The sequence below is a fragment of the Hemiscyllium ocellatum genome, chromosome 1 (assembly GCF_020745735.1).
Source record: "Hemiscyllium ocellatum isolate sHemOce1 chromosome 1, sHemOce1.pat.X.cur, whole genome shotgun sequence".
Lineage (NCBI taxonomy): Eukaryota > Metazoa > Chordata > Chondrichthyes > Orectolobiformes > Hemiscylliidae > Hemiscyllium > Hemiscyllium ocellatum.
In genome coordinates, this window is record NC_083401.1 from 84622579 (window position 1) to 84645195 (window position 22617).

General features: G+C 45.1%; 1 protein-coding gene across 2 annotated transcripts in view; it reads left to right on the forward strand.

The window, feature by feature from the left end:
• The first annotated feature begins 20148 nt into the window (after window positions 1-20148).
• Window positions 20149-22617, forward strand: part of LOC132815092 (protein FAM149A-like) — a 106490-nt gene continuing 104021 nt past the window's right edge. For both annotated transcript variants that reach the window (XM_060823847.1, XM_060823855.1), the window contains exon 1: window positions 20149-21021. In XM_060823847.1, the coding sequence (XP_060679830.1) occupies window positions 20498-21021 (524 nt within the window). In that variant the 5' untranslated portion in view covers window positions 20149-20497. The remainder of the gene's footprint in view (window positions 21022-22617) is intronic.

Sequence of the window (22617 nt, forward strand, 5' to 3'; positions counted from 1 at the left end):
CCCATTATTAGTATGTTATCCAGATAAATGACAACCTGAGGTAGCCCTTTTAAAATGTTTTCCATGGTCCGCTGGAAAAGGGTGTGAGCTGATGATACCCCAATTGGCAGTCTTGTATATTGACATAAACCTTTATTAAAGGTAGTGTACTCCTGGGTCTCTTCATCTAGTTATAATTGCAGGTAGGTGTGCCACATGTCCAGCTTCATCAAGGGCTCGTCCTCCTGCCAAATTTATGTACAATCCTCTACACAAGGGGTCGGTTCAGCTGCGAGAAGTAGTTTGCCGGTTGCTTAAAATCCTCAAAAAGGTGGACTGAGCCATCAGGCCTCACAATCAGTACAACTGGTGCTGCCCATTCTGTGGGAGGAAACCAGAGCACCCAGAGGAAACTCACACAGACATGGCGAGAATTTGCAAACTGCACTGGTTTGATGATTCCTTCACTCTCCCACCTCCTGGTTTCTGCCTCTATTTTTGCTTGCAAGGCAAATGGCACCAGGCAGGCCTTGCAAAATCTCAGAATTAAGACCATAAGACATAAGAGAGGAAGTAAGGCCATTCGGCCCGTTGAGTCCACTCTGCCATTCAATCATGGCTGATGGGCATTTCAACTCCACTTACCCGCATTCTCCCCGTAGCCCAAATTGTGTTCTGATTAACACATAATGTGACTTTGGTCCCTTTGTGCTTCCTGAAATACTCCTGTTTTTCACTGAGGCAGCCAGCTTCCAATGCAAAATTGTTGAACCAATCTAGGTAAATCTTTCTCAACTAATTCCCCTGCAGCAGGCTTGGGCCCAACTCTTTTACTGCCATCAGTGCTACTGCACCAGCTGCTTCTCATAGGAGAGTGGAATTGAAGTCGTACCCTTAATCTGCAATGGTTCCCCAGTATATGTTCTCAGTCTGGCTGAGGTCTTGCTCCAGCTTAAAGGCTGGAACCCTGAGTGAATCTTGTAAAAGATAGATTCTGCAACCATAGATACAGCTGGTATCGACCTCCATGGGAACTGGGTGACCAGTTCACCAGAGCCCAATTTTAATTGACTCTGATTTGGGTTTCACTATGCAATTTAAATATTTCAACCCACATGTAGGGGAATGTTCCAAGGTCTGCACTCTCCTGGGTACTGGCCCTATGAGTTTTCCTATTCAAGTCAGGCCTTTAGGACTCCTTTACTGTCTCAAGTCTGCATTCCAGCAGCAATTACAATGGCTTGCCAGCCCAGATCCTGAAGAACATTTTAGCCACATGGCCGAGGATCGGCTTTATTGTGGGGTTCTGCAGTGGTGTGGCCCCAGGTCCCCCTGATCAGAACATGCTTTAAGTGAGGCTCTGCAATTGACTATACTCAAGTGGTATTTCTCAAGTTCACTTGAACAGGTGAGGGTGTCCATTTCTGTTAGGATGCCCTTGTAATTCCCATGTTCCACTTATTGCATTTTCTATTGACATGGCCAGCTATAATGCCTGCTTGAAGTTCAGTTAGGCTTCAGCTAGTAGGTGCTTCTGCATGGTTACGTCATTGCTCCCATGTACTAAACATCCCTCCAGCATTTCATTCAAGGTTATCCTAAAATCACATGCCAGTTGTCATAACCTTGTCAAAAATCCCAATACAGATTTCCCCCACTCTCTAACGGTTGAATAAAACCAATAGCATCTCAGAATTAGAGGAGATTTGGGGTCATAATATTCCTTAGCCAACTCTATTAATTCTTGCAAGGTTTTACTGTCTGATGTCTCTGGGAAAGTTAAGCCCCTTAGTTAACCAAAAATGTTGCGAGTCCACACGCATTCAGGATTACTTGTTATTTTTCGTCTGCCCCAATGTATTTCCCCTGGAGAATATATCACATTCTTTCCACATTATGACCAAGTCTTTGACAGCAGGGTCAAATGATTCAGGCTTCCCAAATAGAGGCATGATGCCAGAAATGTTTACCCCAACTCCAAGATGACAGTTCCAAGAGAATGTTCTTCAGGCATGTTCTGCTTTCTCCCTAACCTTGTCATCAAACTTGCTGACAAAGGGGGTGCTGTTGTCATCTGGCGTATTGACCTCTACCTCGCAGAGGCTGAGCGCCAACTCTCAGATTCCTCTTCTTACCTCCCCCTGAAGCATGACCAGACCACTGAGCATCAAGCCATTGTCTCCAACACAGTGACTGACCTCATTTCCTCTGGATACCTCCCCCCCACAGCTTCCAACCTCATAGTCTCCTAACCCTGGACAGCCTGTTTCTACCTACTCCCCAAAATCCACAAGAAGGTCTGTCCCAGCCGGCCCATTGTGTCAGCATGCTCCTGCCCCACTGAACTTATTTCCTCCTACCTTGACTCCATCCTTACCCCGCTGTTCACTCCCTCCCCACCCACATCTGGGATTCCTCTGATGCTCTGCGACACATTGACAGCTTTCAATTCGTAGGCCCTAACCACCTTCTATTCACCATGGATGTGCAATCTCTTTACACCTCCATCCCACACCAAGACTTCTTTCTCGAAAAGAAGCCCAAACAATCTCCAGCCACCACCACTCTCCTCCGCCTGGCTGAACTTGTTCTCTCTATCAACAACTTCTCCTTCAACTCATCCCATTTTTTCCGAATCAAAGGTGTAGCAATGGGTACCCGCATGGTTCCTAGCTATGGCTGCCTTTTCATGGGGTATGTGAAACATTTCTTGTTCCAGGCCTACCTGGGTCCCCTCCCACAACTGCTTTATCGGTACATTGATGGCTATTTCGGTGCGGCTTCATGCTCTTGCCCTGACCTGGAAAAATTCATAAACTTCGCTTCCAGTTTCCATCCCTCCATTAACTTCACCTGGTCCATCTCTGACACTTGCCTTCCTTTCCTTGACCTTTCTGTCTCCATTTCTGGCAATTGTCTATCCACTAATATCCATTACAAGCCACTGACTCCCACAGCTATCTGGACTACAGCTCTTCTCACCCCACGTCCTGTAAGGACTCTATCCCTTTCTCTCATCTCCTTTGCCTCCGCTGCATTTGTTCTGATGAGGCCACTTTCCAAAGTGGTGCTCTTAATGTGTGCTCCTTCTTCTCCAACCGTGGCTTCCTACCTATAGTTGTTGACAGGGCTCTCGACAGCATGCGGCCCATCTCCCGTGCCATGACCCTCACCCTCTCCCCCCTCCCTTCCCTTCCAGAGCAAGGATAGGGTCCCTCTTGTTCTCACCTTTCATCCCACCAGCCTTCACATGCAAAGAATAATCCTCCAGTAAAAAATGAGGTCTGCAGATGCTGGAGATCACAGCTGCAAATGTGTTGCTGGTCAAAGCACAGCAGGTTAGGCAGCATCTCAGGAATAGAGAATTCGACGTTTCGAGCATAAGCCCTTCATCAGGAATAAGAGAGAGAGAGCCAAGCCGGCTGAGATAAAAGGTAGGGAGGAGGGACTAGGGGGAGGGGCGATGGAGGTGGGATAGGTGGAAGGAGGTCAAGGTGAGGGTGATAGGCCGGAGTGGGGTGGGGGCGGAGAGGTCAGGAAGAGGATTGCAGGTTAGGAGGGCGGTGCTGAGTTGAGGGAACCGACTGAGACAAGGTGGGGGGAGGGGAAATGAGGAAGCTGGAGAAATCTGAATTCATACCTTGTGGTTGGAGGGTTCCCAGGCGGAAGATGAGGCGCTCCTCCTCCAGCCGTCGTGTAGTTGTGTTCTGCCGGTGGAGGAGTCCAAGGACCTGCATGTCCTCGGTGGAGTGGGAGGGGGAGTTAAAGTGTTGAGCCACGGGGTGATTGGGTTGGTTGGTTCGGGCGGCCCAGAGGTGTTCTCTGAAGCGTTCCGCAAGTAAGCGGCCTGTCTCACCAATATAGAGGAGGCCACATCGGGTGCAGCGGATGCAATAGATGATGTGTGTGGAGGTACAGGTGAACTTGTGGCGGATATGGAAGGATCCCTTGGGGCCTTGGAGGGAAGTGAGTGTGGAGGTGTGGGCGCAAGTTTTACATTTCCTGCGGTTGCAGGGGAAGGTGCCGGGGGTGGAGGTTGGGTTGGTGGGGGGTGTGGATCTGACAAGGGAGTCACGAAGGGAGTGGTCCTTGCGGAACGCTGATAGGGGAGGGGAGGGAAATATATCCTTGGTGGTGGGGTCCGTTTGGAGGTGGCGGAAATGGCGGCGGATAATACGTTGTATGCGCAGGTTGGTGGGGTGGTAGGTGAGAACCAGTGGGGTTCTGTCTTGGTGGCGGTTGGAGGAGCGGGGCTCAAGGGCGGAGGAGCGGGAAGTGGAGGAGATGCGGTGGAGGGCATCGTCGATCACGTCTGGGGGGAATCTGCGGTCCTTGAAGAAGGAGGCCATCTGGGTTGTGCGGTGTTGGAATTGGTCCTCCTGGGAGCAGATGCGGCGGAGACGAAGGAATTGGGAATATGGGATGGCGTTTTTACAGGGGGCAGGGTGGGAGGAGGTGTAGTCCAGGTAGCTGTGGGAGTCAGTCCCACTTCCTCCCACTTCCTCCAAACTAAAGGACTGACTGAACTGGTCCTCACCCTGAATAACTTCTCTTTTCAATCCTCCCACTTCCTCCAAACTAAAGGGCCCAAAATCCACAAACCTGCCTGCCCCGGCCGACCCATTGTCTCAGCCTGCTCCTGCCCCACCGAACTCATCTCCCAATACCTCGACACGGTCCTGTCCCCTTTAGTCCAAGAACTCCCCACCTACGTTCGGGACACCACCCACGCCCTCCACCTCCTCCAGGATTTTCGCTTCCCCGGTCCCCAACGCCTTATTTTCACTATGGACATCCAGTCCCTGTACACCTCCATCCCCCATCACGAAGGACTCAAAGCCCTCCGCTTCTTCCTTTCCCGCCGCACTAACCAGTACCCTTCCACTGACACCCTCCTTCGACTGACTGAACTGGTCCTCACCCTGAATAACTTCTCTTTTCAATCCTCCCACTTCCTCCAAACTAAAGGAGTTGCCATGGGCACCCGCATGGGCCCCAGCTATGCCTGCCTCTTCGTAGGATATGTGGAACAGTCCATCTTCCGCAACTACACTGGCACCACCCCCCACCTTTTCCTCCGCTACATCGATGACTGTATCGGCGCTGCCTCGTGCTCCCACGAGGAGGTTGAACAGTTCATCAACTTTACTAACACCTTCCATCCCGACCTGAAATTCACCTGGACTGTCTCAGACTCCTCCCTCCCCTTCCTAGACCTTTCCATTTCTATCTCGGGCGACCGACTCAACACAGACATCTATTATAAACCGACTGACTCCCACAGCTACCTGGACTACACCTCCTCCCACCCTGCCCCCTGTAAAAACGCCATCCCATATTCCCAATTCCTTCGTCTCCGCCGCATCTGCTCCCAGGAGGACCAATTCCAACACCGCACAACCCAGATGGCCTCCTTCTTCAAGGACCGCAGATTCCCCCCAGACGTGATCGACGATGCCCTCCACCGCATCTCCTCCACTTCCCGCTCCTCCGCCCTTGAGCCCCGCTCCTCCAACCGCCACCAAGACAGAACCCCACTGGTTCTCACCTACCACCCCACCAACCTGCGCATACAACGTATTATCCGCCGCCATTTCCGCCACCTCCAAACGGACCCCACCACCAAGGATATATTTCCCTCCCCTCCCCTATCAGCGTTCCGCAAGGACCACTCCCTTCGTGACTCCCTTGTCAGATCCACACCCCCCACCAACCCAACCTCCACCCCCGGCACCTTCCCCTGCAACCGCAGGAAATGTAAAACTTGCGCCCACACCTCCACACTCACTTCCCTCCAAGGCCCCAAGGGATCCTTCCATATCCGCCACAAGTTCACCTGTACCTCCACACACATCATCTATTGCATCCGCTGCACCCGATGTGGCCTCCTCTATATTGGTGAGACAGGCCGCTTACTTGCGGAACGCTTCAGAGAACACCTCTGGGCCGCCCGAACCAACCAACCCAATCACCCCGTGGCTCAACACTTTAACTCCCCCTCCCACTCCACCGAGGACATGCAGGTCCTTGGACTCCTCCACCGGCAGAACACAACTACACGACGGCTGGAGGAGGAGCGCCTCATCTTCCGCCTGGGAACCCTCCAACCACAAGGTATGAATTCAGATTTCTCCAGCTTCCTCATTTCCCCTCCCCCCACCTTGTCTCAGTCGGTTCCCTCAACTCAGCACCGCCCTCCTAACCTGCAATCCTCTTCCTGACCTCTCCGCCCCCACCCCACTCCGGCCTATCACCCTCACCTTGACCTCCTTCCACCTATCCCACCTCCATCGCCCCTCCCCCTAGTCCCTCCTCCCTACCTTTTATCTCAGCCGGCTTGGCTCTCTCTCTCTTATTCCTGATGAAGGGCTTATGCTCGAAACGTCGAATTCTCTATTCCTGAGATGCTGCCTAACCTGCTGTGCTTTGACCAGCAACACATTTGCAGCAAGAATAATCCTCCACCATTTTTGCCAACTCCAACATGACGCTACCACTAAACACATCTTCCCTTCCCTCTCCCTGTCTGCATTCCTCAGAGATCATTCCCCCTGGGACAACCTAGTCCACTCCTCCATCACACCCAGCACCTCTCCCATCACACACTGCACCTTCCTATCACACCTAACACCTCTCCCATCACACACGGCACCTTCCCATGCAATCACAGAAGGTGCAACACCTACCCCTTTACCTCTTCCATGCTCACCATCCAAGGCCCCAAACACCCATTTCAGACTAAGTAGCGTTTCACTTGTACCTCTTTCAATTTGGTCAATCGCATTCGTTTCTCGCAATGTGGTCTCCTCTACATTGGAGAGATAAAACGCCGACTGGGTGATCGCTTTGCTGAGCACCTTCGGTCTCCACGCAATCAGGTCCCGGACCTTCCCGTGGCTTGCCACTTCAACGACAATCCTGCTCCCATGCCCACATGTCTGTCCTTGGCCTGCTGCAATGTACCAGTGAAGCTCAACGCAAACTGGAGGAACAGCATCTCATCTTCCGACTAGGCACGTTACAGCCTGCCGGGCTCAACATTAAGTTCAACAACTTCAGATGATTATCCCACCTCGACCCCTCTGTTTTCATTCTGCTCCATAATTTTATTTCATTTATTTTTTTTTTCACTGTTCTGTACCTCTTATTTCTTGATTGTCTCTCTTTCTCTCGTTCCCCGCTCTCTCATCACATTTTTCCTCTCCTCTTCACCATTTGCTACCTTTCTCCCCTGTTTTCCATTTGGCCTCTGCTTCACCCATCCCCCTCATTCCCCCATGTATTTTGTCACATAGCATTGGCTTCAGCCTTGGCCATTCACAGCTCCTAATCTCCCTATAATCTCTCTATGCACTGTCATTATCACCTCTTTATTGCTACCTTTGCTTCTGGAGCCATGACTCTCAGCCTAGTATAAATACCTCCCTATTTCTCCCTTTTTGTAGCTTTGACAAAGGGTCAGTTAGACTTGAAACATCAGCTCTTTTCTCTCCTTACAGATGCTGCCACACCTGCTGAGATTTTCCAGCATTTTCTCTTTTAGTTTCAAATTCCAGCATCTGCAGTAATTTGCTTTTATTCTGCTTTCTCCTGTTGCCACTGAAATAATTGCACAGAGGCGGGGTCCCGTCATCAAGTCATCCTTTATTTACTAGTGCACAGTTCACACTGACTGTGGCCAGCCAGCTCAGAGTCAGTCCTCTGAATTAGATTACTTACTGTGTGGAAACAGGCCCTTCGGCCCAACAAGTCCACACCTACCCGCCAAAGTGCAACCCACCCATACCCCTACATTTACCCCTTACCTAACACTACGGGCAATTTAGCATGGCCAATTCACCTGACCCGCACATCTTTGGACTGTGGGAGGAAACCGGAGCACCCGGAGGAAACCCACGCAGACACGGGGAGAACGTGCAAACTCCACACAGTCAGTCGCCTGAGTCGGGAATTGAACCCGGGTCTCAGGCACTGTGAGGCAGCAGTGCTAACCACTGTGCCACCGTGCCGCCCACAATTGAGGAGATTCTTATCTCCTGGTTACCTATATATACTTTTCCCATTTTCTCAAGTCAAAGGAATAAAACCAGCAGTGACACTTGATGTCAGCCAACGTAAAGTCAGTTCAGCAACACACTGGCTGTGGCCAGCCAATTCGGAGTCAGTCCTCAACTGAGGAGATTCTAATCTCCTGCTTCTATTGGTCAGCCAAGGCTTTCCTGATTGACTATGAGGTTTTTGATTGGGGCCAATGAGGCCCACCTGGTTCCAATCATTACAAACTCCTTGTGAATATGCCTTCTCATTTTTCCCCAGGTGCTGCTTCTTTATTGTCTACAGTTCTGCCATACAGCTTATGTTCTTAAGTTAGCTCCTGTTGCTACAAGGGTCACTAGGACATATGAATTAGTTCAACACATGGCTAGACATCGAGCATTTCTTCCACCAACAGACTCCCATATGAATTACGATATCCTGTTATCCAAGAAGATGACAGTTGATCCCTTTACAATTTACGCAGTCTCTTAAAAATCTTTTTCAAATGATCTTAAAAATGATTCATTTTGGCCTCCTCCAATATCACACTCTTCAACCAATTTGATTCACTCCATGTGATATTAGGGAATGACTGGAGGGATTGGATGCAACAAAGACTGTCGGTCCTGGCAACGTTCCAGTGGTATTCTGAAGACTTCTACTCCAGAATATGCCATGCTACTAGCTAATCTGTTCCAGAAGCGTAAAACATTGGCATCCATCTGATAATGTGATAAATTAACCAAATAGATTCTGAAAGCAGAAGAAATCCAACTTGGCCAAATACAGTCGTGGGGTGGCACGGTGGCTCAGTGGTTAGCACTACTGCCTCACAGTACCATGGTTCCAGGTTCGATTCCAGCCTCGGGTGACTGTCTGTGTGGAGTTTGCACATTCTCCCCGTGTCTGCGTGGGTTTTCTCCGGGTGCTCCAGTTTCCTTCCACAGTTTAAGGATGTGCAGGTTAGGTGAATTGGCCATGCTAAACTGCCCATAGTGTTCTGTGCATTGGTCAGAGGGGTGGGTTACTCTTCAGAGGGCCGGTGGTGGACTTGTTGGGCCGAAGGGCCTGTTTCCACACTGTAGTTAATCTAATCTAAACAGTATATCAATCTACTTTACTTAATCAGTAAAGTGATGAAAGGGGCTATCAATGGTGCTGTCAAGGAGTCTTGCAAACTAATAATCTGCTCATTGACTGTCAGTTTGGATTCTACCAGAGCCACTTGTCTCCTGCCTTCATTGCAGGCTTGATCCAAAAATGGGTAAAAGAAGTGGGTGAGAGTGAGTGCCCATGATTTCGAGGTAGCCTCGCTATCTACTGAAGTCAGACATAGCACAAAGGAAGATGGTACAGTGTGAGTAGTGTGTACCATGTACAAAATGCATTACAGCAAATCACCTCTGATAGCATCTTCTAAACATACAGTCTGTACTATCCCAAAAGACAAAGATAGCCAAGTTGCCCTGAAAGCAACTCCCCATTCTGACTTGGAACTATGTTGTTATTCCTTCAATGCCATGGGTCAAATTCCAGGATCTCCCTTCTAACTGCACATTTGGTGCTCCTAAATCCCAAGGACAAAGTGAACAAAGAAGGCAACTCACCACCACTTTCTTAGGAGCAATGAGGTATGGGCATTAAATGCTGGCCTAGCTACCACTATCCACTTTGCATGAATGAATAGAAATTAATGACTCAATCCACTTTATAAAGAAATTACTGATTTTCCCACATGTAATGTGTCTGGGCCAAAGATCATCACAACCACTGATAGAAGTTAGAAAAATTATCCCTTTGATAATTTCTAGTAATTATTTTTTTAAAAAATCTTCTATGCATGTATTTGTGATGAATGGATTGCCACTGACATTAGAATTGCAGAGAAAATTGAAATGGGTCAGAATGTGAGATAGAATGAATGACTGTAATTAAACAGAAAATACAAAGTGACATTTACTGAGCAGTTTTCTGAGGTTGCTAAAGGTCCTGAGCTTTGATTGTGACCCGCAAATATTGCTTGCATTTATTTATTTGATTATTTTGTTGGCCTATACATATATTCTAAAACAATAAGAATGTGAGAAAAACAAAACTGATGGATAAATAATTAGACTACTGACGATATCAGTAATCATATATTTGTGGAATCTTAGAGCACAAAAAGCAGTCAATTGAAACGGTTATCAAATTACTCCCAGTTTCTCTGCTCTTTCCCCAGTGCCCTGTAAGAACAAGAACTTCTGCCTGTTAAAACCACAACAGCATAACCTGTCCTAAACTAGTGCAACTTTACACCCCTTTATGTGAAAGTAATCATAAGGAACAAATAACAAATAATTACAAACTTGCAACTCAATGAAACAAACATCATGTAGAAAGTTAGAACTTCCAAAATCTCCTTTAAAGAAAGCCTCCTTTAAACATCAAACTCAGTGATAGATCTTGTGTGCAAAACTTGATGTAACAAGCCCTTACATGCATAAAAACAAACGCTTTGTAACCTAATGACATTGTGTTGCTATCAGATCATATCTAAAGCATAAAAGCAATACTGCTGGGTGCAAATATTCATTGATTTAAGCCATTAGGATGTGCTTGCTGCTGTGACATCATTTTTCTTTCTGTTTAAATTGTGGTTACAGAGTTAGCCTTAGATTTAATTCCTTCACTCAGATGCTATAGCAATCCAAACGTACACAACATAAATCTTTCTATTTAGATGGCTTGTCCCTTGAAACTGGGCAGCAACTTAAACATATTTCTTTGATGGACTTGGAGAGGTATATTAATAAACTGTTTTAAATATCCTCTTTTCAGCAGTCCTTACTGCCTGCTGTTACAATTGTTAGGGCTAGTAGTATATTCTATAGTTGGGCCATTATACGGGAGCTGACAGCAATAGTGCTTGTTTCTTCTAACTGGGCGATAAACTTTTTAAAATATCAATGATACCATCAACTTCTCACAGATATTTATTTATAACAAGTACCAGGCAAAACTAGAAATTACAAACTTCAATGAGTTATCATGAGTTTGTTGACTGCTTTCTGGGTTATCTTTTCTCATAAGCCTGACTAGGATTAAATGAGACTTGAACCCAGGATTCCTGGCACAAGGATGGTGGCACGACTAAAATATCACAAGAGTCACGGCACAGAAACAGGCCCTTTGGTCCAATGTTATAACACGGGGTAGGCCCTGCCCCACCCTCCCCGGCTAATTTAACTCAGCAAGCAGAAATGACTTATCCCATGCTGTCATCTGTGCAAATTCGAGAGGCACAGAACTATCCCAAAAGTAACTATTTAAAAATTAACAACTTTATTTTTTAAAGTCTAACAGAATAATTAACTAACAACTATTTATAACTTATTTTTTATCTTCCCCTCAACAATACTGGTCCGATAAATCCCCGATTAAAATTTACAGAAAAATTCAAATTTCAAAACCAGCCAGCTGTCGAATCTTGTCTTTGTATCTTCCTCTGTCTTCATTACTTCTTCGTAGGACTTCTGTTTCACAAGTCAATGATAGTTAAAGGTAACTTTAAGTGAGCTATTCTTTGGGCAGTGTGCATATGTTGGTGGCTTAGCAGTTCTCCCCCAACTGTTCAATTTTTCCTGGTCTTACACACCCAAAGTGTACTTGGAGTATTATGCACAGTTCTGGTCACCGCATTATAAGAAGGATGTGGAAGCTTTGGAAAGGGTGCAGAGGAGATTTACTAGGATGTTGGCTGGTATGGAGGGAAGGTCTTACAAGGAAAGGCTGAGGGACTTGAGGCTGTTTTCGTTAGAGACAAGAAGGTTGAGAGGTGACTTAATAGAGACATATAAGATAATCAGAGGGTTAGATAGGATGGACAGGGAGAGCCTTTTTCCAAGAATGGTGACGGCGAGTATGAGGGGGCAAAGCTTTAAATTGAGGGGTGATAGATATAGGACAGATGTCAGAGGTAGTTTCTTTACTCAGAGAGTAGTAAGGGTATGGAATGCTTTGCCTGCAATGATAGTAGATTCGCCAACTTTAAGTATATTTAAGTCATCATTGGACAAGCATATGGACGTACATGGAATAGTGTAGGTTCGATGGGCTTCCAGATTGGTATGACAGATCGGCGCAACATTGAGGGCTGAAGGTTCTGTACTGCACTGTAATGTTCTATGTTCTATGTAAAACATCGGATCATTTCATTGATTTTAATATTGTCAAAATAACAAATTCAAACTTGATTGGAGTTTAGTATCTTGCGGCATAATTTAAACTGATTGGCTGAATTTGAATTTGTTTGTGACTCATGACAACCCAGGTACTGCTACCTGCTCGACCAAATGTTACACTGTAAATTCTCCAGTACTCTGTGTGCTTGCTAAGTCCTTCAACTCTCTTAAAGGTATAGTATACCTCTATACTTTCATAACACTAACTAGTCAGTGATGACCAGATATCCTAAAGTAATCTAGTCACATTTGCCAGCATTTGGTCCATATCCTTCTCAATCCTTCCTATTCATGTATCCATCCAGATGCCTTTTAAATGTTGTAATTGTATCAGCCTCCACTACTTTCTCTGGCAGCTCGTTCCATACACACACCATCCTCAGTGAAAAAAATTGCCTTATGGGTCCCTTATGTGTCTTTTCCCTCTCACCTTAAACCAATGCTCTCTAGTTTTGGACTCCCCCACCTGAGAGAAAAGACCTTGTCTATTTACCCCATTCATGCCCCTCATGATTTTATAAACCTCTGTAAGGTCACCTCTCATCCTCCAATGCTCCAGGGAAAAAGCCCCAGCCTCTTCAGCCTCTCTCTACAGCTCAAACTCTGCAAGTCCCACAACATCTTTGTAGATCTTTTCAGAATCCATTCAAGTTTAACAACATCTTTCCTATGGTAGGAAGACCAGAATTGCATGCAGTATTCCAAAAGTGGCTTAAACAATATCCTGTATAGCTGCAACATGACATCCCAACTCCTGTACTCAATGCACTGACAAATAAAGGTAAGCATACCTTTGCCTTCAAGGGACTATGGACCTTCATCCAAGATCTCTTTATTCCATAACATTGCCCAGGAGCCTACCATTAAGTGTGTATGTCCTGCCTTGATTTGCCTTTGCAAAATGCAACACCTCACATTTATCCACATTAAACTCCATCTGCTATTCTTTGGCCAATCAGCCCTTCTGATCAAGGTTTATTTGTAATCTGAGATAACCTTCTTCGCTGTCCACTACCCCTCCAATTTCAGTGTCATCTGCAAAATTACTAACCATACCTCCTATGTTCACACCCAAATCATTTATATAATTGATGAAAAGCAATGGACCCAGCACGAATCCTTGTGGCACCCTGCTGGTGACAGGTCAGAAGAGTAACCCTGTACCACGACCCTTTTTTTCTTACCTTTGAGCCAAATGACTAGCTCTCCTTGAAGTCCATGTGATCTAACCTTGCTAACCAATCTACTATGAGGAACCTTGCCGAACGCCTTGCTGAAGTACATATAGACTCTGCCTTCGTCAATCTTCTTTGTCCCTCCTATGCAAAACTCAGTCAAGTTAGTGAGACACGATTTCCCATGCACAAAGCCCTGCTGACCATCCCTAATCAGTCCTTGACTTTTCAAATACGTGTTAATACTGTCCCTTAGAATGCCCTCCAACAACTAACCAACTACTGATGTTAGGCTCACTGGCCTGTAGTTCCCTGGCTTTTCTTTATCACCTTTCTTAAATAATGACACCATATCAGCCACTCTCCAGTCTTCCTGCACCTCACCCGTGACTAACAATCACTTCCCTAGCTTCCCACAAAGTTCTGATCAGTTCCCAGGAAATTATCTACCTTTATGCATTTTAAAATGTCCAGCACCTCTTCCTCTGTAATATGGACACATTCAAGATATCACTATTTACTTCACCAAATTCCCTAGCTTCTATGTTCTTCTCCATAGTAAATACTGACGTGAAATACTCCTTTAGTATCTTACTCATCTCCTGCAGTTCCACACATAGACAGCCTTGTTGATCTTTAAGGAGTCCTATCCCCTCCCTAGTTACTCATTTATCCTTAATGTCTTTGTAGAATCTCTTTGGATTCTCCTTAACTCTATTTGCCAAAGTTCTCATGTTCCCACTTAGCCCTCTTGATTTCCCTTTGAGTATACTCCTATTGTCTGTGTACCCCTTGAGGATTCACTCAATCCTAGCTAGATATACCTGACATATACCTCCTCCTTTTCCTGATCAAAACCTCAATTTCTTGAGTCATCCAGCATTCCCTACGCCTATCAGCGTTTTTCAGTACTGGAGTCCTTTCCATTCTGCTTTGAAAATAAACCAGTTTATCATCAGTTCATCTTTTATGTGATGCCTAGAATGGTATGCAGATGATGGGAAGTGGTAGGCACTTGAGTCCACATAAAAATAATTACATGTTTTCAAAATACGATAAAAAATAAATATATTGAGTCGTTGATTTAGGAGATGTAATATTTTTCGGAGATGTTATGACATCCCTCTGGAGCAGGTGGAATTTGAAGCCAGAACTTCTGAATCAAGAGGGACATGCCCACTGTACTCTGAGAACCTCAACTTAGGAGGTATGCTATGTTTAACTCTTTGAATACAACCATGTAAAGACTATACATATAGAGTCATAGAGCTGTACAGCACGGAAACAGACCCTTTGGTCCAACTCGTCCATGCTGACCAGATATCCCAACCCAACCTAGTCCCACCTGCCAGCACCCAGCCCATAACCCTCCAAACCCTTCTTATTCATATACCCAACCAGATGCCTTTTATATGTTGCAATTGTACTGGCCTCCACCACTTCCTCTGGCAGCCCATTCCATATTCACACCACCCTCTGAGTTTAAAAGTTGCCCCTTGGGTCTCTTTTATAACTTTCCCCTCTTACCCTAAACCTATGCCCTCTATTCTGGATTCCCCCACCCCAGGGAAAAGACTTTTTCTATTTGTTCTATCTATGCCCCTCATGATTTTATAAACCACTATAAGGTCACCCCTCAGTCTCTGATGCTACAGGGAAAACAGTCCTACCCTATTCAACTTCTCCATATAACTCAAATCCTCCAACCCTGGCAACATCCTTCTAAATCTTTTCTGAACCCTTTCAAGTTTCACAACAACTTTCCAATAGGAAGGAGATCAGAATTGCATGCAATATTCCAACGGTGGCTTAACCAATGTCCTGTACAGCTGCAACATAACCTCCAAACTGCTGTACTCAATACTCTGAAAAGCATACTTAATACTATCCTATCTATCTGCGACTCCGCTTTCAAGGAGCTATGAACCTGCACTCCAAGGTCTCTTTGTTCAGCAATACTCCCTCGGACGTTACCATTAAGTGTCTATAAGTTCTGCTAAGATTTGCTTTCCCAAAATGCAGCACCACACATTTATAAATACTATGGCTACAGAATAGGCCAGAGACCAGGGATCCTATAGTGAGTAACTCATGTCCTATCTTCCCAAAGCTTGTCCTCTACAAGTCACAAGTCAGGAGCATATTTTAATATCTCCACTTTCCTGGATGGGTGCAGATCCAACAACATTCAGGATGATTGATACCAGCCAGGACAAAGCAACCCAGTTTGATTGACGTCACATTCACAAAATACACTCCTCCCACCACTAACACTCAATATCAGTAATGTGTATTATCTACGAAAGATTCACCAAATATCCTTAGACAGCACCTTCAAAACCCATGTCCATTACTGAATAGAAGGACAAGGACAGCATATGTATGATAATGCCACCATGTGCACGTTTTTCTCCTAGTCACTCACCATCCTTAATTGGAAATAGATTGCTATTCCATCTTTGACATAGAATCATAGAATCCCTATGGTGTAGAAGCAGGCCATTCGGCCCACTGAGTCCACACTGACCCTCCAAACAGCATCCCATCCAGATCCACCCTGTCCCTGTAATCCTACATTTTCCATGGCTAATTCACCTAACCTGCACATCCTGGACACTACAGGGCAATTTAGCACAGCCAATCCAACTAACCTGCACATCTTTGGACTGTGGGAGGAACTGGAGCACCTGGAGGAAATTCACGCAGACATATGGCGAATGTACAAACTCCACACAGTTGCCCAAGGGTGGAATTGAACTCAGGACACTGGCACTGAGTGTCACGGGAACAAAATCCTGTAAATCCCTCCCTACCAGATTTGTGGGTCTACATTGTAAAGACTACATTTTTTTCTCCGTATTTTTGATTGTGGTAAATGGAAAAAGGATCGATTTAAAATGAGAGTCTGGAAAGAATTGCTGCAATTTTGAAACAAAGTCTTGGGAACTCATTGAGAGTTGTGTTTGCACCGCTGCTAACGCAAGCAGTGGGAGAATTGAGATAAGATGCCAGGCACTGGGTGTGTAATTCAGCTGGCAAAAGTTGGCTGATTGATTTGTGTTGTTGTGATCAGATGTGGATATGAGAGGTCACCAGCTTGACAATAAATCCCCAATTGGTTCCTGGGCAGCTCGTGTGTGTTAGGGATATAGTAGCAGTATTTTGTTGAGACTGAAAGAAGCAGTCTATATCACTCTGGGGCAAAGTAACTCAAGCCTGGGACAGTTGTTATTCTCTCCCACCATTTGTTAAATGCTGTTGCCTCTAACCAGTGACATGAAACAGAACAATTAGTTTGTTAATCGGGTATCTTTGGCAAAGAACTGAGAATTTTTCAGGAAGGACTTGGAAGAACAGGAAGTCTTGGGAAGAAAAGGAATCACCTTATCTATGCCTTGAACTGGAGCGAGTGAATTGTGCTTCCCCAGTTTTTTCCTCCACTAATAACACCAATTTTGTATGTGTGTGCGTGTGTGTGTCTTTGTAGGAACTTTAATAGGGATTCGAGTTTTATCTAGTAGAGTCAGATGTTCCTAGTTCATAGCTATTCACTTATGCTTAGAATTTACTTATTTGTAATAAATAACTGTTCTTGTTAAATATAGGAACGCACTCTCTATTTCCTGTTAACCTGATCAGACAGGTAAATTGGATTGTTCCTGTACTTTGATTAAATATTTGACTTTTGTGCCATCCATAGGATTAGTGGAATTTAAGAATCAGCACACTTTCCTAAATGGGTCATAACAACAAGAACTACAGTGGTTCAAGGAGGCAGCTCACCAATACTTTCTCATTGACAATTATGGATGGAAACAAATACTGGCCCAACTACAATTCACATATTTTGAACAATTTAAAAACAAGATTGACTCTAGTACAAACATTTACCAAATGGATTTTTAGATTAAACAATCCAAGGGAACATGATAATTGTAGCATTAATGTCTTTTTAAAAAAAATTCACAGATATAAACATTGCTGGTAAGGCCAGCACTTCTTAATTGTCCTTGAGTTGGTAATGCTGATTCACAAACAACCTGAGCTGTTACAAACTTTTCTTTAGGGTTAGTTGTTACTCAGATTGATTAGGGTGAATTTTAAAACTCAAACACAGATGGCATGTGGTCAGGTAAGATGCTAAAAATATTAAAATAGGAAGCACTTGCAGGTTTGTAGACTGCATAATGTACAAGTTGACAATTTAAATACGAGTCTGGGAGCCTCTGATTTAATGTGTTTATCTACAGCCAACCCAAGTTCAGAAGAAGTGTCACTGGACTTGAAAGGTTAACTTTGCTTTCTCTGCACAGATGCTGCCAGACCTGCTGAATTTCTCCAGCAACTTCTACTACTAAAATATTTTTGGAACCCTATACCCAACATGACATCCAATTTGCTTATATAAATGGGACTACTTCCCGAGACAGGCAATTGTCTTGGCTGCCGAGTAGAAGACGAGAAAAATGTTACAGGATTGGGGGCTAGTTGGTGTTTCTGTAATCCTATGTAATCCCTGCCAGTACATCCTCTTCCACTGATTCTGAAAAGTCTGCTATCAATCCAATCACATGGTCCTCAACAGAAGTAATTAATAATTTCATTAAAATTAGACACTTTTAATGTACTATTTATGATAGAGATTGACTCCAAGGTGCTAAGCTAAAAGCAGCTTGATTCGCTTACAATCGAACTGCTAAATGAAGACTCCATAATTAAAGAAAGCAAATTATTCCAGTTGCTATTCATCCATCTCATCTTCCATTGTGCCTTTTCTTTGTAGGTGATAGTATCCCTGTCTGAAATGAATACCCTGAAAGATGAGCAGTTCTTTAGTTCAGTTCCCTCAGCTAAAGGTCACACTGTAAACCTCCATTGTGTTCTATTTCAAGCCCAGTTATCACAGTGAAGCTGTCGCTAGACGATAAAAGTGTAAAATTGTTAATTACCGCATTTATTTTCTTATTACATGAAATGAGTGAATGTTTGTTATGTTTATTCATTTGAGAAATAGTGAGGTTATATCTCCCAATTGTCAAATCACATTCTAAGGGAAAGGGAATAATTTAATATTTGATTGAGGACAGAATGGTTGGGGACAGGAGGGGCTGGCAAACAACTCTCCACAGCATGGTTTCTGTTGCACAGAATTCTACTGACTCTTCCTTCCGACAAGGTTCCCCATGGGAGACTGATTAGCAAGGTTAGATCTCATGGAATACAGGGAGAACTAGCCATTTGGATACAGAACAGGCTCAAAGGTAGAAGACAGAGGGTGGTGGTGGAGGGTTGTTTTTCAGACTGAAAGCCTGTGACCAGTGGAGTGACACAAGGATCGGTGCTGGGTCCTCTATTTTTTGTCATTTACATATATGATTTGGATGCGAGCATAAGAGGTACAGTTAGTAGTTTGCAGATGACACCAAAATTGGAGGTGTAGTGGACAGCGAAGAGGGTTACCTCAGATTACAACAGGATCTGGACCAGCTGGGCCAATGGGCTGAGAAGTGGCAGATGGGGTTTAATTCAGATAAATGCGAGGTGCTGCATTTTGGGAAAGCAAATCTTAGCAAGACTTATACACTTAATGGTAAGGTCCTAGAGAGTGTTGCTGAACATAGAGACCTTGGAGTGCAGGTTCATAGCTCCTTGAAAGTGGAGTCGCAGGTAGATAGGATAGTGAAGAAGGCATTCGGGATGCTTTCCTGTATTGGTCAGAGTATTGAGTACAGGAGTTGGGAGGTCATGCTGCGACTGTACAGGACATTGGTTAGGACACTGTAGTAATATTGCATGCAATTCTGGTCTCCTTCCTGCCGGAAAGATGTTGTGAAACTTGAAAGGTTTAAGAAAAGATTTACAAGGATGTTGCCAGGGTTGGAGGATTTGAGCTACAGGAGGAGGCTGAACAGGCTGGGACTATTTTCTCTGGAGCATTGGAGGCTGAGGGGTGACCTTATAGAGGTTTACAAAATTATGAGGGGCATGGATAGGATAAATAGGCAAAGTCTTTTCCCTGGGGTCAGGGAGCCCAGAACTAGGATAAGAGGGGAAAGATATAAAAGAGACCTAGGGGGCAACGTTTTCACACAGAGGGTGGTACGTGTATGGAATGAGCTGGAGGCTGGTACAATTGCAACATTTAAGAGGCATTTGGATGGGTATATGAATAGGAAGGGCTTGGAGGGATATGGGCCAGGTGCTGGTAGGTGGAACTAGATGGGGCTAGGATAGCTGGTCGGCATGGACAGATTGGACCAAAGGGTCTGTTTCCGTGCTGTACATCTCTATGACCTCACAGATGTAATCCTGTTAATACAACCCAGAGCCCATTCCAACTGCCCGATTGCAGCTCTTCAGCGGCCACACCCCTTCCCTGAACTCAACCCACTGGAGAGGCCACAATCCAGCAAGCTGCACAGCGTGATATTCATGGGGCTCCTGCCTGGTGAGATGAGTGGCTCTGCCCTGTGAGTACAGATTCCAAGAGAGGATTTAAAAGGTCAGTGCAATGACAAGTCAACGCTGGAACATGCATTCAATGCCTCTACCAAACCTTCATCGTTTCAGAATGGAGAAATCTGTTTCCTTACATGTTAAATAAGAACCACCCTTCAGTCATGGGTAATGGACCAACCAGCAGTAAGGGTTTTGTTTTGCGTAGCAACCTGTGCTGCTGCTGTCACCTGACAAGTCTGCTGGCCAGCCAACTCTTGTTTTTGATAGCAATCTTTTGTTCTTGTCCTCCGAAGAGAATTATTACTATACAAGCAGCCGAGCGAGCTGCGGAGTTGCAGTTATTTCTTCGTCAGCAATATAGCAGCAGACCAACAGGCAAGCTGACAAACAAGATTCTGGTTTCTTCAATCACACAGTGTGTCGTATCAGCAACGGCTGTAGTTAATGGGAGAGAAATGGATAGCCTGGGAGAATATCTGCAAGACCGATTTCTAAAGAAAACTTATTTTCTTCTTAATGGGGAAGTCAGATCGTATCAAATTTCTTAACTGCCTGTAGTTAGTGTTGTTTGGAGTCCTGCGGCTGAAGAAGCTGGTGTGCTTTAATTGACTTTAACAAAAAAAAATGAAGCTTGCAGTGCTGGACCTGGGAACCATATTTGCAAACATTTTCAAGACTTCCGCCTCTCCTGTTGTCCCGCCAGCGGGTTCCTCCAACAGTGGGCCATCAGTATCTTCAGCTAAAGCAACGCCTCTCACTTCTTCCTTGTTCAGTGTCTCCGGGAAAGCCTCTGGACTTTCTGCAAGCGGCTCTGCTCCAGGCAGCCCCGCCACCGTCAAAAACAGCAGCCCCTCTCTCCCAGCCCCGGCCACTGTGCCCAAGCCCGCCGGCCTGAGTCCAGGGAGTGCAAATCAGATCGCAGCCCCGCCACTTCCGTCCTCCAACCTGGCCGCTTTCAGTGCATTAAAACCCGTGCCAGCTCAGACCGGATCAAACAACAACATCATTTCTGGCTCGGGAAGGTCCTCGGTATCCGTTGAGGATAGCGTTACGTGGAAACTGTCGAACAAGCAACATCCCATCACATTACCCAACATCGGCGAGGAGGGACTCACAGATACTGATTCAATAGAAAGCAGCAATGGAAAGTAAGGAGATTGCATTCTGATAGGGGAAGGGAGATTTTTTTTGTTCGCTTTTCATTTTTAAAATGTAGATTTACTTTGAAGAAGCCTGCTTTGCAGACGCTCCAAATTTCATGACCTGTTCCCACTTGTTACCCCACATCCAATGATCCCTTGAGCTCCAAGACGCCGCCTTGGAGTCGTTGAGTTTTGACAGCTGTCTGTGGTAGTTGACGCCACAAGCTCACCCTACTCTGAGTGAAGAAGTTTCTCCTCCTCTCAATCCTTTATAGTTTACCACGGAACCTTCAACTGGAGCACATGGTTCTGGACTCCCTCCGGACCTTTCCTCCGTCGACCCTGTCGAATCCTGACAGAATTTCACAGGCTTCTGTGAGATCCCCAAAGTTTTAAGTGCCTCGCATTGGGCACGGTACTCCAGCGAGGCTAGTTTTTTTTTAACTGAAGGTTCACCATCACCACCTTGATTTTATATTCTTTTTTAAAAAAAAATCCCATGTGCCTCATAAACTTTATCCTTAATCTGTCCTGTACCTATTAATACTTTGTACGTGTACAAATCCAGGTGTTTCTCCCTCTGCACCCCCTTTAGGATTTATTTCACAGATAAGAGAAACCAGTGGATGTGGTGCATTTTGATTTTATCAAGATTTTTGTTAAGAACTTGCATAATAGGGTGGCGTATATTGGGGGAAATATACTGCCATGGGTTATGAATTGATTGACGAACCAGGAACACAGTAGGAATAATTTTTTCCTAGTGGCGTAAAGAATGCTGGGTGACTGGAGAAATTTTGGTTAAGAAAAAGAAGGAGGCATGTGTCAGGTATAATCGGGAGAAATCAAGTGAATCCTTAAGAGTATAAAGGCAGTAGGAGTATACTTAAGAGGGAAGTCAGGTGGGCAAAAAGGGGACATGAGTTAACTTTGGCAAATAGTCAAGGAGAATCCAAAGGGTTTTTATAAATACATTAAAAACAAAAGGGTGACTAGGGAGAGAATAGTGCCCCTCAAAGATCAGCAAAACACCCAGCCAATGTGTGGGGCTGCAGGAGATGGGGAGATACTAAATGAGTATTTTCCTTCCAGCTTGACATGGAGAATGACATGGAAGATATAGAATGTGGGAAGATAGATGGTGACATCCTGATCAATGTTCATATTACAGAGGAGGAGTTGCTGGATGTCTTGAAATGCAAAATCCCCAGGATCTGATCAGGTGTATCCTAGAGCTCTGTGGGAAGCTAGGGAACTGATTGCTGGACCCCTTGTTGAGATATTTGTTTCATTGATAGTCAGAGGTGAGGTGCTGGAAGACTGGAGGTTGGCTAATGTGGTGCCACAATTTAAGAAAGGGGATAAGGAAAAGCCAGGGAACTATAGACCATTGAGCCTGGTGTCAGTGGTGGGCAAGTTGTTGGAGGAAATCCTGAGGGACAGGATGTATATGTATTTGGAAAGGCAAGGGCTGATTAGGGATCGTCAACATGGTTTTGTGCATGGGAAATCATGCCTCATTAACTTGATTAAGTTTTTTGAAGAAAAAGCAAAGAGGATTGATGAAGACAGCAATGGACGTGCTTTATATGAACTTCAGTA